The 15,446-nt window shown below is 33.7% G+C and overlaps 1 protein-coding gene across 1 annotated transcript; it reads left to right on the forward strand.

Moving 5' to 3' along the window:
* The first annotated feature begins 438 nt into the window (after positions 1 to 438).
* Positions 439 to 10,424, forward strand: LOC133861148 (agamous-like MADS-box protein AGL12). Its single transcript, XM_062296865.1, has 7 exons — positions 439 to 787; positions 1,411 to 1,492; positions 2,457 to 2,518; positions 9,547 to 9,646; positions 9,752 to 9,793; positions 9,943 to 9,984; positions 10,099 to 10,424. The coding sequence occupies exons 1-7, from the start codon at positions 606 to 608 to the stop codon at positions 10,189 to 10,191; spliced, it is 603 nt and encodes a 200-aa protein (XP_062152849.1). The 5' UTR covers positions 439 to 605; the 3' UTR covers positions 10,192 to 10,424.
* Positions 10,425 to 15,446: the final 5,022 nt, after the last annotated feature.

Genomic DNA, 15,446 nt, shown 5'->3' on the forward strand with positions numbered 1-15,446 from the left:
CACAAGAAATATTAAATGCACTAGCCATCTTATACTGAGACTAGTACTATCTTAACAAAACTTGAATATAAAAATATTAAAAAAAAAAATTGATTAATAATTTTGCATATCAAAAAAACAAAAAAATAATTAGATAAAATATATTTTATACGTAACTAAAAAAATTATAATATTATTTTAAAATTAAAAAGACCGGACTTTAACCTTATTTTAATTTCGTTTTTCTGTGAACGAAATGTGGCATGATGTGATTAGCTAAGGATAGAAAATGCCTGTGTGCGTATGAGGGAAAGAGAGAGAGAGAACTGAACACTCAAGAGTGAGCGATGTAAGAGAATAGAGATGAAAACATAGTGATATGTAAAGGAGTGATGTGAAAGATTAAACAAAACATAGTGATATGTAGAAGTGGAGCTGCCGACCAATTATTATTCTTTTCAGCTGGAAAGAGATGATGGAACGTCCATGGAAGAGAATCCATGGAGGTATATAAGGGTTTAAGCCCCCCTCGTACAAAGAGGCAAACTGTCACAAAAGTTCAGAGAGAATTAGGAGAACTGCAGCAAACTCGAAGCTAGTTCAAACTAGTGGGAGGTTGTCTGCAAATGGCTCGTGGAAAGGTTCAGCTGAAGCGGATTGAGAACCCGGTGCACCGGCAGGTTACCTTCTGCAAGCGCCGAGCAGGGCTTCTTAAGAAGGCCAAGGAGCTCTCCGTGCTCTGTGATGCAGAAGTTGGAGTTGTCATTTTCTCCTCCCATGGAAAGCTCTACGAACTCACCACCAAAGGGTCTGTATAATCTACTTCGATCATATATATTATCAATTTTTTATATATATATTTTTTCCTTTTCCAATTATTATTAATATCATGAATATCTTTTTTTCTTCTTGTTAGAATTTGATATAAAAATTAAAATCCTTGTTTCCTATCGATTTTAAGTTTCTGAATAAATGGTAATTTTGTTACATGCTTCTCTCACTTTTTAAGATTGTGTTCATAACTGATATTATTATAAAAAATAAAAAATAGAAATGTTCATAACATAATATCGTAGTCATGATACCACCTGCAGTGCCGTAGTGTTGATTTAGTGGCATTTGGGTTAATTCTTAAAAGTTTGGTGGGTAAAAGGTTTTATAGTCGGATCCCGAAATGAGAAGCACTTGAGTTTCGTTAGTATTTTCGATCAGTGAGACATGGTCAAACTATGTCTAAACTGGCTTGAGACTTGAGAGAACGTTTACTGCCTCTCTAGCCACTCTAATCGCCTCGTCCTAGCTACCTTTTTAAATTAAAATAATAATATACAATATAATACGGTAGTGATAGCTTTGTTGTACAACTCATTTACCATAAACTTTGTGGTTGAAATTTTGTTGTTTTCTTTTTTTTTTTTTCTAATATGCAAGAACCATGCAAGGACTAATCGAGAGGTACATGAAATCTACCCGAGGGGCTCAGCCTGACGCACCCATTGAAACGCCACCTCTGGTATGTATAAATCTGTCTCTCTCTTACAGACATGACACGTACACACAAGTTCTAGTGCTTTTGCTCTGCATCCAAAAACTGTTCTGTATTCTATGTTTAAGTGTGTGTGTGTATATATATATAAACAATATTATCACAATTACTAAAGGCTTGACCAGCATCTAATTAATGGCTTAATGCTGCTCCGGCCTAATCCAGCTTCCTCCAAAGAATAAAAATAATTTATGCAACCACCATTATTAATTGTAGTAATTACACTTTTATTTACAGCCTTTTTGGACGACTAACTTCATGTCATGACTTGCATCGATCCCATATATGGCAGTCTCTATATGCATGGTTAGATTGTTCAAGAATAAACTGTGATTTTCTTTGAACCTCACGATTAGTTGAAGGGAATTTTAGCAGACAAGAAACTTTTTCCTGTAAAACATATCAATTAAAGATGCATGGAACATATATAATGGGAATATATATTTGTATATATAATAAAAAAATCTCCATATTGCTGTTATTTTACCTATTTTCATCCCATGTCACGCTGATATAGGAATAGAATAAATTAGTCTTTTGTGTTGCATCCTTCCTTCCAGCTAGGGCGAGATTATTTTTCTCTTTTGTTCCCCCTTAACTAAACAATAAATCCTGAATACCTCACATGCATGAAAAATCCCTGTAAGTACTCCTAAAACAATAGTTCTTATGTTTAACATATTTATCTCCCAAATTGACTTTTAGACCAAATATATGCAAGATCCTTTAACCCCATGAATATAGATTAAATTAGAAATGAATATTACTAAATCAAGTTTAATTAGTAACCAACAGCTGCAGGTTTATATTCAGATAAACTTGGATTTGGCTAGCTAAAACATTCATGAATGTACGTGTGTGCATAGTTAATTATTTCTTTATATTTTTTAGTACTCCTACTAATGTGTAACAATATTATATCTTTCTCTAGGATGCAAACGAGGAAATTACCATGCTGAAACAAGAGATTGAAATACTTCAAAAAGGCCTCAGGTCCTACTAGAAACCTTCATTGATTCCTTAATTACAATTCTCTTATATTAAAATTGTTTAATAATTTGTAATAGAAAATGAGTGTTCTTCGAGGAGACCTTTTAAAGTATCACACAAACGTAGTTAACGCATTCTATAGCTTGTATGATTCGTGATAAATGTTGTTGAAAGAAGCTTAAATTATTTATGCAATACTATATTCCACTTCATGGAAATTGTGCACAAGCAGTTAAACTTAATTTGTTAGACTCTTCCAATGCTTTCATTTGAGCAAGGGATAATGTTATATATGCATATAGACATACACATATTTATATATATGTCGAATACCTTGTTTGTGATAAAAATATAGAACAAAATAGAATAAAGAAGAAAGGATGGAAGAAGAATAGAGAGAAATAGTCAGCTTAAGGTGATGAGGTCTCAAAAGGGCGCCTATGTCCGCTATTTATAAAGCTCAAAGGGACATCTTTAATAATATATTAGCTTAATTAATTTAGTAGTATAAAAATAGGTATTAATAGAGATCTAGTATATTTTACTATTAAAGCACTCACAGTGGAGTAGGCATTTCCTATTTTTAGCTAGTTTAGCCATGCAAATGGTTAAAAACCTCCTCCATCCGATTAGTCATCCAAAATCCAAAATACATTTTTCATCCATCTGTGAACAATGTTACACCTCATGTGACACTGTTCACAGATCTATCTATTTTTTATTGGTTCTTCTCTTCTCCCGAGGCATCTTTTTCATTTTGTCTTTTGCCATTTTCCATGCATTTTCTCCTTTTCCCACCATATTTTTATCATTCTTTGCTTCGTGAATCTCTCTCTCTCATCAGTTCATCTCTAGCAGAATCCCCTCCCATAATTCCCTTCTTCTTTGAAACCCATCACCCTTCCCGTTTTGTTCTTCACCAGACGATACACAGAGAGAGAGATCATGGTAGAGAGAGAATGGGTATAGGATTTGGGTTCTGGATCTATGGGTCTTGTTTGTCTTAGTCTATTTTTTGCAAATTCCCATGTCAATTTTGTTTTGATCGGCTGAAATCTATGATAAATCATTCGAAATCCATCCCCCTTCCCATCTCATTCTTCACCAAACGAGAGAGAGAGAGAGAGAGAGAGAGAGAGAGAGAGAGAGAGAGAGAGAGAGAGAGAGAGAGAGAGAGAGAGAGAGAGAGAGAGAGAGAGAGAGAGAGAGAGAGAGAGAGAGAGGTCCCAGACTCGTTTCTTGATGGGTGGTGAGCTTTTGCATAAAAGAAGGGATTTTGTTAATGCCTTTATGGGTTGGAGAAGAGACAGTGCCTAGGCCGTTTCGACGGAGGAGCTGACAATGGAGAAAAAGATTAAAAGAGCTGCATGATGGGACCAAATTTTTGGGATAATGCATGGATGGATCGGTTGGGGAGTGAGTTCAAGAAGATGTTGTTGGGCAATGGTTTTGGATGATTCAAGAAGATGTTGCTGAGTTCAAGAACAAGTTGGACAAGTTGTTCTTTTGAACAAAAAATTTAAATGATTATTTTAATTAAATAGCAAAAGGAAGATAGATAAACCGTTTGATAGATGTTTTGAAAATGGTTAGTTAAACTAGTAAAAAGTAATTTTGATTAGCCATTTTGTATTGAAAAATGGCTAAGCCATTGTGAATGCTCTTACAATATAAGTGCAGGACATGGTAATAGCTACAATATATAGCTTAATTTTAGTACTTTAACATCATTTCTCAAAGTAAAGATGTAATAAGCTCTAGTTTAGAAGTCATATATAGGATTATATAGTAGCATATGCAAAGTGTGTCGAGACATTGAAAATATAGTTGGATCGAATAAGCCTTTAGGTCGGAAAAGGTGACTGGATCAATTTGGTTGTGTCAAATTTAATAGGTAAAAAGTCTCAAACTAAATCCATAAAAATATATATTAGTCAAGATAGTCGAATTGATTAGGTCAAACCAGGCAAGTCAAAAGTTTCAAATTGAAAGTGAAACAACCTTTGGCTTAGGGCATGAGGTTGGATTAGATCAATAAAAATAAAATAAAATAAAATAAAAATCGTAAATTTCATCTAACTAAGCCAGTGGTCAAAAAGGAAAGATGAGGTGTTTTTCTTCCTTTGAATTGAATTAGGCCAGATTCAAACAATTTAATTTACCCGAGCCAAATTAAAAAAGCTAGTTAATTGGTTGATTCAATTTGCATTGAACTAGATCGGATGACAGGTCAAGCTGGAAATCCGAGTCTCCTCCCATGAGATTCATGGGTCAAATAAGATAGTATAGGTCTTCTATACTATATAGGGGTTGCACAAGGAAGAAACATTTTGATCGAAATTGATAATTTTTGCCATAAGAAGACAAATCTCTCTCTGTGAAGTGAGATTAAAGTAGAATCTTGTATAAAACCTATTTTTTTGCATTAATGGATTTTCCACTCATTATGGGAGCCTCACCAAGTTTAATTGAGTTATTTATACCTTTTTTGGATAACTTCACAAAAAGGTATCAAATTATATGTCGTTTTGAGATAAGGGTACTGAACTAGCAAACGTCTCAAGTTGGGGTATCTAAGTTTCCAAACGTCTCACTTAAGGGTACTCTGTTAGGATTTGCTGTTAAATCCTGTAAAAAATTTTAAAATACCCATGTGTTTATTTTCTAAAAAAAAAATTATAAATTTTTTTAAAGATTCAGGTATAGGTATTTTTGCAAATTTCGTTAAATTCTGACCGATGCCTAGATTCTAGCAATTTTATTTTCTTTTTTTTCCTAAAAAAAAAAATAGGGGTATTTTAGGTACTCCATTAGGATTTAACATGAAATCCTAATAGAATACCCTTAAATGAGACATTTTGAAACTTGGATACCCCAGTTTGAGACGTTTCTTAGTTCAGTAACCTAATCTCAAAACGACATATAATTCGATAACCTTTTGTGAAATTATCCCTAATTTTTTTTACATACAGAAAAAGATAAATTACACCTAGAAAACAATGAACACAAAGTTACTTTACCCTTTTTATTTTTCATAATAGATTGACTATGCTAAAGGGAAATAAAAAATAAATAGCATTGTAATATGTTTTTATAGACCAGATAAGAAATCTCTCTTAGGTTCATCCCATTCACTTCTTTCGTGTTAGGAAGATCGATATATTGGAGAGTTTTTTAGTTAGCCCATAATATAACATGTTAAGACACCAGACAATCGAAAAGCTTGAGCCTATGGGTTTGGGCCCAACTATGTTATATTTACTACTCACACTTTTTACATTTTTTCAATATGTGACTCAATCATTTTACACTCACACATGAATACTGAACAATTTCCCCATCGTGTGAGTCTAACTATCACCATATTGCTACACTCTCCCTCAAACGAAAGCTCTTTTTTTTTTTTTAATCAATCTTTTGGGCCTTCTCTAAGATCACTTGTGGACTATGTGGGTTTGCCAGCATCATGCACTTTAAATCCCTATTCCATGGACTCTTGTTTATGCCTTTGGTATGAACATTTTTTACTCCTTACTTCAAGGACTCTTGTCCATGCTCATAGCTTGCACCATTTTTATTTCTACTCTAGGAGTCCTTATACAAGCCCATGCCATAAAACCTTTGCCCTTCACTCCAAGGACGCTTATTCATGCTCACACCTTGTACCTTTTTTTTCTTTTTTTTTGTTCGTACTCTAGGGACCTTTGTCTGTGTCTGCACCACTTCACCGTACCGTACACCACCATCGACTCTAATATCACTTGTTAGGGAGATTGATACCTTGGGGAGTCTTTTGTTAATGAGCTCATAGTATAACATGTTGAGACACCACTCAACCCACATCCATGCTTGCACCTTGCACCTTTTTTTTGTCTATACTCCAAGGACCTTTGTCTATGTATGCACCACTCCACCATATCGCACGCCACCATTGGTTCTAATACCACTTGTTATGGAGATTGATATATTGGGAAGTTTTTTAGTAAACCCATAATATAGCATGTTGAGACACCACACAACCAAAAAGCTTAAGCCTATGGGTTTGAGCTCAACTATGTTATATTAACTACTCACACTTCTTATATCTTTCCAATGCGGGACTCAATCATTTTACAATCACACATGTATACTCAACATTTTACTCACTTTTAGTTCTAAAAGACTTTAAGATAGATAAGCAAGAAAAAGGGATGGAAGCTAGGAGAAGATTATTGTCTTTCCGTACTAGTGATTGCGATCGGGAGAATCAAAGGTTTCGTTGTAAAGGTAAGACGTCCACACTTCAAATTGTCGCCACAAGGCCATACTCCTCCGATAGTTTGACAACTTATTCAGGATAGAGATTTGGAAAAGTCATAGGGCATATGTGTTAACTGAAGTCCTTGTTCACCATTTTGATGACGATATGGAGAAATGTGAAAATATACTTCTAAGTCAGTTTATGTATAGATCTTCCTTTTTCATAAAGCGTGGAATGAATCTTAGTAATAGTAGGGTTACGTGTTGCGATAAAGCTTAAGCAACAGATGAAGAAGGTAACTCAATCAAATCGACAAGAACAAGAGTAAATGAAGCCAGTGAAGCTACCTGCATGTCGAATAACCTTAAGAACCTATTAAACATCGAGACCACTATTGGGACGTGAAAGTTCAGGTTGGCTTGATCAGTGAGCTATTACACACTCTTTTAAGGGTGGCTACTTCTAGACTGTCTTAATGGCTATCTCTGCACCCCTACCTCCTTTATCATTGAGGCATCACTTATAATTATTTTAAGAACGACGTATTCCCCTTGGCTACATAATTGTGCGGTTTTGGGAATTTAAAATCTAATTTCCTCAATAATCTAAATGAAAGAAAAGTTATACCATTTTTCTTGTTGGAGAGTCTAGTTAAGTCATTTGTTTATCCATTATTCTGCTAGTCGGCCTTAGTGAGGCCTCCTCATTTGTTATTGACTTTCAAGAATTCCATCCCCCTAGGATTCACTACTTTCTAAAGCTCAATTTATTATTTGCTAGTGTATGAAGCATATTTTCTTTGTCTTTATCTCCTTTGCTCCCAGCCATGAATCAAAGCCTACTTCTTTAAGGTTTGGAGGAAGCACATGAAAGTAGGTTCGTGGCTTAAAGACCCAATGGGCTAGGTGGGCCCCATTTTGCCTTACTAACTATAGTTAAGGCGGATTGAAACTAAGCCCAAAGCATGAGAAAGGCGCATGGTGTGCATTAGTTATTTTGATGCATGGGGTCGTGTCAACACATGGGCATGTGCAAGGCCTAACATACATGGTCGTGTGCCTACAAATTGCGCTTGCAGGGCTTGCCACACTTAAGCACGTGACTGCACATAGTCTACAAATGGTGCATACAAGGCTTACCGTGCATGACAAGAATAAGATCAATGATAACGTGTGAGGATAGTGTATGAAGGTGTATGAGACATATCTAGTGGTGGTAGATACCATGGTTTGGTAGAATCGACGACCTTTGAGCATGCTTGTTTCTAGTGTTGGTTCCTAGAAAATAGATTTGTATGTTAACATGTAAAGCATATAGTTTATGAGCAAATGTTTTCTAGAGACACGTGAGGGTCTGTTCGCCTATGGAGTTTGACGACTTTTGTGATAAGATGTGCTCCGATAGTGATTGTTGGTTAGGCATGTGAAGGAAAAGGCGCTAAATATTAGGTAGGTCATTAAAGGATGTGATGAAACCAAGATATTTATCTACGGATTTGGGTATAATTCCAAAATAAAACATGAACAATATATTTTTCTAACAATTAGTTTATGATTAAATCTTTAAGTACTTACACAAAAGCATATTTTAAGTAGATTATAAATTGTGTTTTAATATATGAGATAATTAAAAATATAGATTATAAAAAATATTAATTTTGGCATACTTTTTTTTTTTTTTTTTTTTTTTTTTTCTACATAGTGCATATAATAGTAGAGATGATTATTGCAACTTCTAAGAGGTATAACTTTCGAAACAATTTTTTAACAAATTTAATGGTATATAAGCCGAGACATAGGCAGAATCCAAAAACTTAGTGTTAATGAAAAAAATGGAAAAAAATACATAATATATGTATGCCAAAACTTAAGTCTTTCTAAGAATTGTTTGGGACATTTTTCTAGATGAATGAACACCGATTGAATTAAACCTACAAGAAAATAATATTTTAGCACAAGAGCTTGCCAATGAGAGCTGGCGAGAGATAACTCTAATGCTTAAATCAAATTATGTTTGAAAGAAATAAGAATTGTGTATCAAAGAACAAGCAAGAGTTTTGTCGTGAGCCCAAAAGTCTTTCATGCCTGGTTGAAGCTTCCCTTATATAGTGTTAGGACTTAGCAAATAGAGTCGTGACCTACTTTGTAATTAGAGTCGTGATCATTCTCGAATAATGGGTTTAGGCTTGATTATAAGAATATTATATGATTTGCTCATAATATTATATGATTTGCTGCTAACGAATCTTATCCCCTGCTTCGCATAGCACTGTGGGGCCAGTTTATCGAGGCCTCTCATGGGCTTTACTAGCCATGTTCGGCCTTCCTATATATGTCTTGGGTGAAGTGGGCCTAATAGGTCATTCTCTTGTGTTGGCCCAAATTCCCCAACAATAAGAAATCTAAAAAAGATAGTGAATCAAATGAGAGTACTAAAAAAAATGAAACTAACCATGGTTTTGCCAAAAAAAAACTAAAAGAAAATGACCATAATTTTATGGTATATAAGTAAAATAAAAGAAATTAAAAAAAAATGATGAAAGTGATCATGATTATATTGTTCTTTTCTTTTTGCATGTTGGTAGGCTTTTATGCAAAATCTTTTGGGAACTAAGCCCTACATGGTACCATCACTGCGTGAAAATGAGTGACAAAGTCTAGGTCGTCGTTTTGATACAATTACAAAATATAGAATAAATAATGTTAAAAGTTATTTAAGTTTCAACACATAGTGAAAAACTAAAAAGATATTAAATTTTCACAAGAGAAATGAATCACTTGCATGCTCGCAGGTATATGTTTGGAGGTGGTGCTGGGACAATGCCTTTGGAAGAATTAGTTGTGCTTGAAAAGCATCTTGAGATTTGGATTCGTAACATACGCTCAACAAAGGTACGTATGGATATTTATAGACGAGTTTTATTTAAGTATTAATGTTATATCACTTTATTATATATATATATAAGTTGTACTGATATATAAGTTCATAAACTGTAGGTGAACATAATGTGCCAAGAGATTCAACTTTTAAGAAACAAGGTTAGCACGAACTTCATTTCACCTTATTATTATTTTTATTTAATAAACTAAAACATGCAATTGTATTTATTACTAGTATCAATAATTCTATATATTTTGTCTACTATTCTATGTTTTAATAAATGATTTTTTTTTTTCCTGTATTGAAGGAAGAAATGATGAAAGTTGCAAATAAGTATCTCCAAGATAAGGTAGTGAACGATTGATGTGAATTCTTTACTATTATTTTTTGTGAAGGAAACTATATATATATATTTGTGAAAAAGAAATCTCCACCTAACTAACCTGGAGATTGTTTTGTGCAGATAGAAGAATACACTGCCGTGCCTGACTTTGCACCAATTACCACTAATTTTTCATACCCACTAACAATACAAAATGAAATATTTCAGTGTTAGGATTTGCTCTATAGTAGACCAATCATAGAGCATTCTTCCTATTATCTAAGAAGGGTTTTAAGTTATTTATTTTAAGGTGTGTCGAGTGAGTTAGAAACTTCATGAACGTTTGTACTCATAGTTTTCTAGGTTGTTTACAATATCGCATGCAAGTCAATGTAATTCTCTGATAAAGGGTTCCATCCTAGTACTATTATTTTAACTTGATTGTAAGTATTATGGTGTCGTTTGCTATCAATAACTTGTTTTGTGAAATTTACTTATGATTTCTCTCTCTCTCTCTCTCTCTCTCTCTCTCTCTCTCTCTCTCTCTCCCAATATTTAATTATATATATGTATGCTAGGTTTTTGGATTCACATTGACTACTCATACTTTCTTTGAGGTACCCAAATTTGTCTTGCTACCTTATGGCTTGTGTTGAGTGTAGTAGTTAAGTTATATATGCTATTTAAGCAAGAAGCAAACAACAATGACAATTTTCTTTCATAATGCTCAACAATTATATGATAATTTTACTATATACATATGTATTTATAAAACATCCCCGATTACCAAGTGCGTAGGCCCAAGTTTTAACAGTGACTATTTCATGTAAGATTTTAATGATTCAAAATTTCAAACAACTACTCTCAAATTATGTTGGGAATGCATATGTAACCAATCACATAAAAAAACAATGAAAATTTTCCAATGGTTGTGCTCCATGATGAACATAGCACTAGTTTTTTCAAAACATAAAAACATCATATGTCTTATTGAAGAAATTGCATACCTTTGTGAGTTGAACTTCAAGAACGATGTTGGAATGATGTTTGGATGCTAAGGGTTTGCTTTCAATACCTTTTGGATCTTCTCCTCAATTATGATTTTTATAACCAAAGAGTATGGGCTCTCATACATAAAGCTCATTTAAATAAACATATGAATCCTAACTAGGGTAGGACTTTGAATCTAAGTCTTACTTTAACACTCATTCACACGCCTAATAGGAGTATTGCTTCTTGTGCAATTAGGTCAAACTTTAAAGATAATTATCAGCTTGAAGAGAGACCTAAAGGAAAAATAAAGGAAAATTTTTATTTTACCATCCTGAACTTTCGTTACTTTTGCAATCAACCACCTTCCGCCCAAAGTTCAAAAACTCTCAATTTAGTGTATGTAACTTTAACAAATTTGCAATCTCATCAATCCATTATGATTTTTCTGTTAAATTATAATTGAAGGCCTTGGAAATTCTCAAAATACTCTCATTTCTTTTTCTTTTTTAATAAAAAAATTGGAAATGGTCTGGTGGGTCACCTGACCCACATTGGGTCACACAATCACGACATAACCCAACGTGTATCACATTATGACCCAATGTTGGGTCACTACACCCATGGCCAGTGACCAAACTCATAAGTTTCTTTTTTTATTTATTTATTTTTTTTTAAAAAAAATAATTTTATAGTTTTATAAAATTTATAGAGGTATAAAGGTCATTTCATTTATCGTCTAATTAAACCCCCAACCCTGACAAAATGTGTGATATTGTAAATTTTTTAAAGCTGGATATGCTAAATTGAGAGGTTTTTTTTTTTTAATTGTAAAGTGATGAAAGTTTAGGGAATTAAGCAAAGTTTTCCAAAAAATAAAATGGATAATTATAACCCCACCCCCAAAAAAAGCCGTTTTTAAAGTAGCCCCCTGAACTACCAAGTATACTAATATGACCCCCCAAACTACCAAAGAGTGCCAAAAATATAAATTTTATCGAAATATTCCTATAATTCCCTTGTTACGAGTAATATATTCAATTAAAAAGTAATAAAATTAAAACAATTTAAAAATTAAATTAAAAATCAAATAAATATTATATATATATATATATATATATATATATGAAGGGAGGTTCAAACCACCCTTTTGGACCAAATTTTGGCCAATGGGGGCCACCACCATTTTGACAAAGGGGATGGCTGAACCAACCCTATGTCTGATTTGGGGGTGGCCGAACTACCGCTATAGCCGTTGTAGGTGGTTCCGCCATCCCCAAAGAGCAAAATGGGGGTGGCCGAAATCACCCCCAAGAGTCTTGGGCCACCCTCATTTGGCCTGGGGATGGGGTTTAGCTATTCCCACAAGGCTAAAAAGATAAAATAAATAAATAATCAGTTCGGCCACTCCCAAACTGACCGATTTAGGGTGGCCAAACCCACCCCCATTTTGCTTACCACCCCAAGGCCCATGGACCACCCCCAGACAGGCCATGGGCCACCCATCTTCTTTTTTTCTTTTTTCTTTTTGTTTTTCAATTTTTTTAACCCCATTTTTTAATATTTTTAAATTTTTATTTGATTTTAAATTAAATTTATAACACGTGACAATGGTATTATATGAATATTTCGATAAAATTGGTCTTTTTAGCACTCTTTGATAGTTTGAGGAGTCGTATTAGTACACTTGGTAGTTCATATGGCTACTTTAAAAATGACTTGTAGTTTGTGAGGCTTTTTTTAATAATTATTTTAAAATAAAACTAGCTCCAATGGGCCTAGAACACTAGTCATCTCATGACTTGTTCTAGGTTACCATTAACTACAACTTATTACATAAAAAATTTGTAATTGCACTCTATTAATTATTCTCATCAGTAAATAGCTCCATTGACTTCTTATAATTACATTTCATCCATCTATGAAATAATCATAGTAAAATTAGAGTAGAAAATAAATTTATTGTAACTTTATTTCACTATCTTTTAATCCTTTAGTCCCCGATTTAATCTATTGATTATTCTCGTACTCTTGAAATCACATTTCATTGAACACATTTAATTTTAGTAACTCATTATTAAAATACTCAGGCATGAGATTTAGAATAATCAATTATCATTAAATTTATCTCAATGAGATACTTCACATATCTTCGATTTCAATCAAAGTGATTATGGATTACATGTTGATAAGAGTTATGTTCCTACAATATTACGTGCGACCACCAAACACATAAATATTTTTGCCGTATAAGATCTCACTCATAAATGTATCAAAATGACATACACTGCTCGTTTGAATTCACATTCCTCTCATGATTGAGAGTCAATGTGATAAGTAGTCGTGAGTTTAAATTCTTTAATCGACAATAATTTATGGCATAACAACTCACGTGATCTATTTCGATGTATTCTAACCACACCAACATGTCAATTAAAAGTCTATATTTCCATGATCAATATAGATCGTCATGATTGATATGTTACATTCTTATAAGATGGAATGCACAATCATATCACTGACTATGAACTATGGTTTACGATACTATCATTAATGCACCTAAACCATATTCAATGTAACTTGAGGACATAAATATTACATTAATATATATGAATATATTGATAAGCCCAATGTTCTAATTTATCTCATAAAATAAAATAAAAAATATATATTATTTTAAAGTAAAATGTCAAACAAAACAAATTGGGTTTTAGGGCACTATCCCTATCAATCTCCTACTTTCCCTCAAAGCCAATTTGGCATACATCTCACACTCATTGCCTCTAGGTGAGACTTAAACGTCTTCTGAAGTAAGGTCCTAGTGAAAAGATCTGTCAAATTCTTTGTCGAAGCTATTTTCGCTACAATCACATTCCCATGTATCACAAACTATCTAATGAGATGATATTTGCACTTAATATACTTCCCTTTTCTTGTGGTTTGCCGATTCCTTGAATTGTGCACAATCGCTCCACTGCTATCACAAAATAACGTGATATAAGACTACTCAATCCTCACAGCACCAAGATCTATCAAGAATTTTATAAGCCAAACAACCTATTTTTCCGCTTCACACGCAGCAAGACACTTAGCCGACATGGTGGAGTTAGTAATACAAGATTGCTTGATACTTCTCCAACTAATGGCTCCACCTCCCAAAGTTAACACGTACCTTGAGGTGGATATCCGAGAATCATGATATGATTGGAAGTTAGAATCCGTATAACCAATGAGTATCAAATCCTCACTATGGTAGAAAAACATATAATCTCTCATTTTTTGAAGATGATAAGTATACGGTTGACCACAATCTAATGAAATGGTCTATAATTTGACTGATACCTGTTGACCATATCGACTGCAAAACAAATATCTGGTCTAGTGCATAGCATGGCATAGATGAACCTTCCTATTGTCAAAGCATAAAGAATTTCCTTAATTTGCTTTTTCTCTTGAGGTATCTTACGATACTATTCCTTAAAAAGAGAAACTCCGTACTTGAAGGGAAGCAATTTTTTCTTGGAGTCCTACTTGCTACACTTAGACATAATTTTGTGTATATATGCAGCCGGAGATATGTCTAACATCCTATTTTTATGATCTCCCCAAAGCTTAATCCCTAGTATGTAGTTTGCTTCTCCCAATTCATTTATGTTAAACTGGTTAGATAACCATATATTGACTGCTAACAATACTCTCACATTATAATTAGGATGCCATCAACATATAACATTAGGAATATCACCATTTTATCTTGACACCTCTTATAGACACATGGCTCATCAGGGTTTTGATCAGAACTAATAGATTTGATTGCCTTATCAAATATGATATTCCATGATCTGGACATTTGTTTCAGTCTATAAATAGACTTATGTAGCTTGCATACCATATGCTATTGGCTACAAAATTGGCTGGCTGTATCATATAAATGTCATTGTCAAGATGATTGTTAAGAAAAGTTGTTTTGACATCCATTTGCAAAATCCATAGTCGTAATAAATTGCAATGGCTAAAAGAATCCGGATGTACTTAAGCATAGCTACAGATGAAAAAAGTTTCCTCATAATCGATCACATCTTTCTAAGTAAACCCTTTCACAACTAGCCTTGCATTGAATGCCTCAACCTTACCGCCCACCCCTATCTTCCTATACATGGTTGGAATACATAGATTCCAATCCGATTCCATAGCCTTGAGCTAGTGATCTGTATCCACACCATTAACTGTTTTTTCGTAGGTTATGAGATTCGATTTAGGTCCTTCCGGTGTAGCTTCATAAGCTTTTCCCAAAAACATAAATATATCAGGTTCCCTGATAATACTCCCACTACGACGCAGTATGATGGTACTAGGTGTCTCATGAGCGGTAACTCGTGGTGTATCTGATATAACCACTTCATCTCCATGTGTATCTAGAAATTTTCCTATCCTAATATCTAATATTTCTTCAAACCATACTATTTGACTTGAAGTTGTTCACATAGTTGTCATCAATG

Source organism: Alnus glutinosa, chromosome 2 (genome assembly GCF_958979055.1).
Source record: "Alnus glutinosa chromosome 2, dhAlnGlut1.1, whole genome shotgun sequence".
In the NCBI taxonomy this organism is placed as follows: Eukaryota; Viridiplantae; Streptophyta; class Magnoliopsida; order Fagales; family Betulaceae; genus Alnus; species Alnus glutinosa.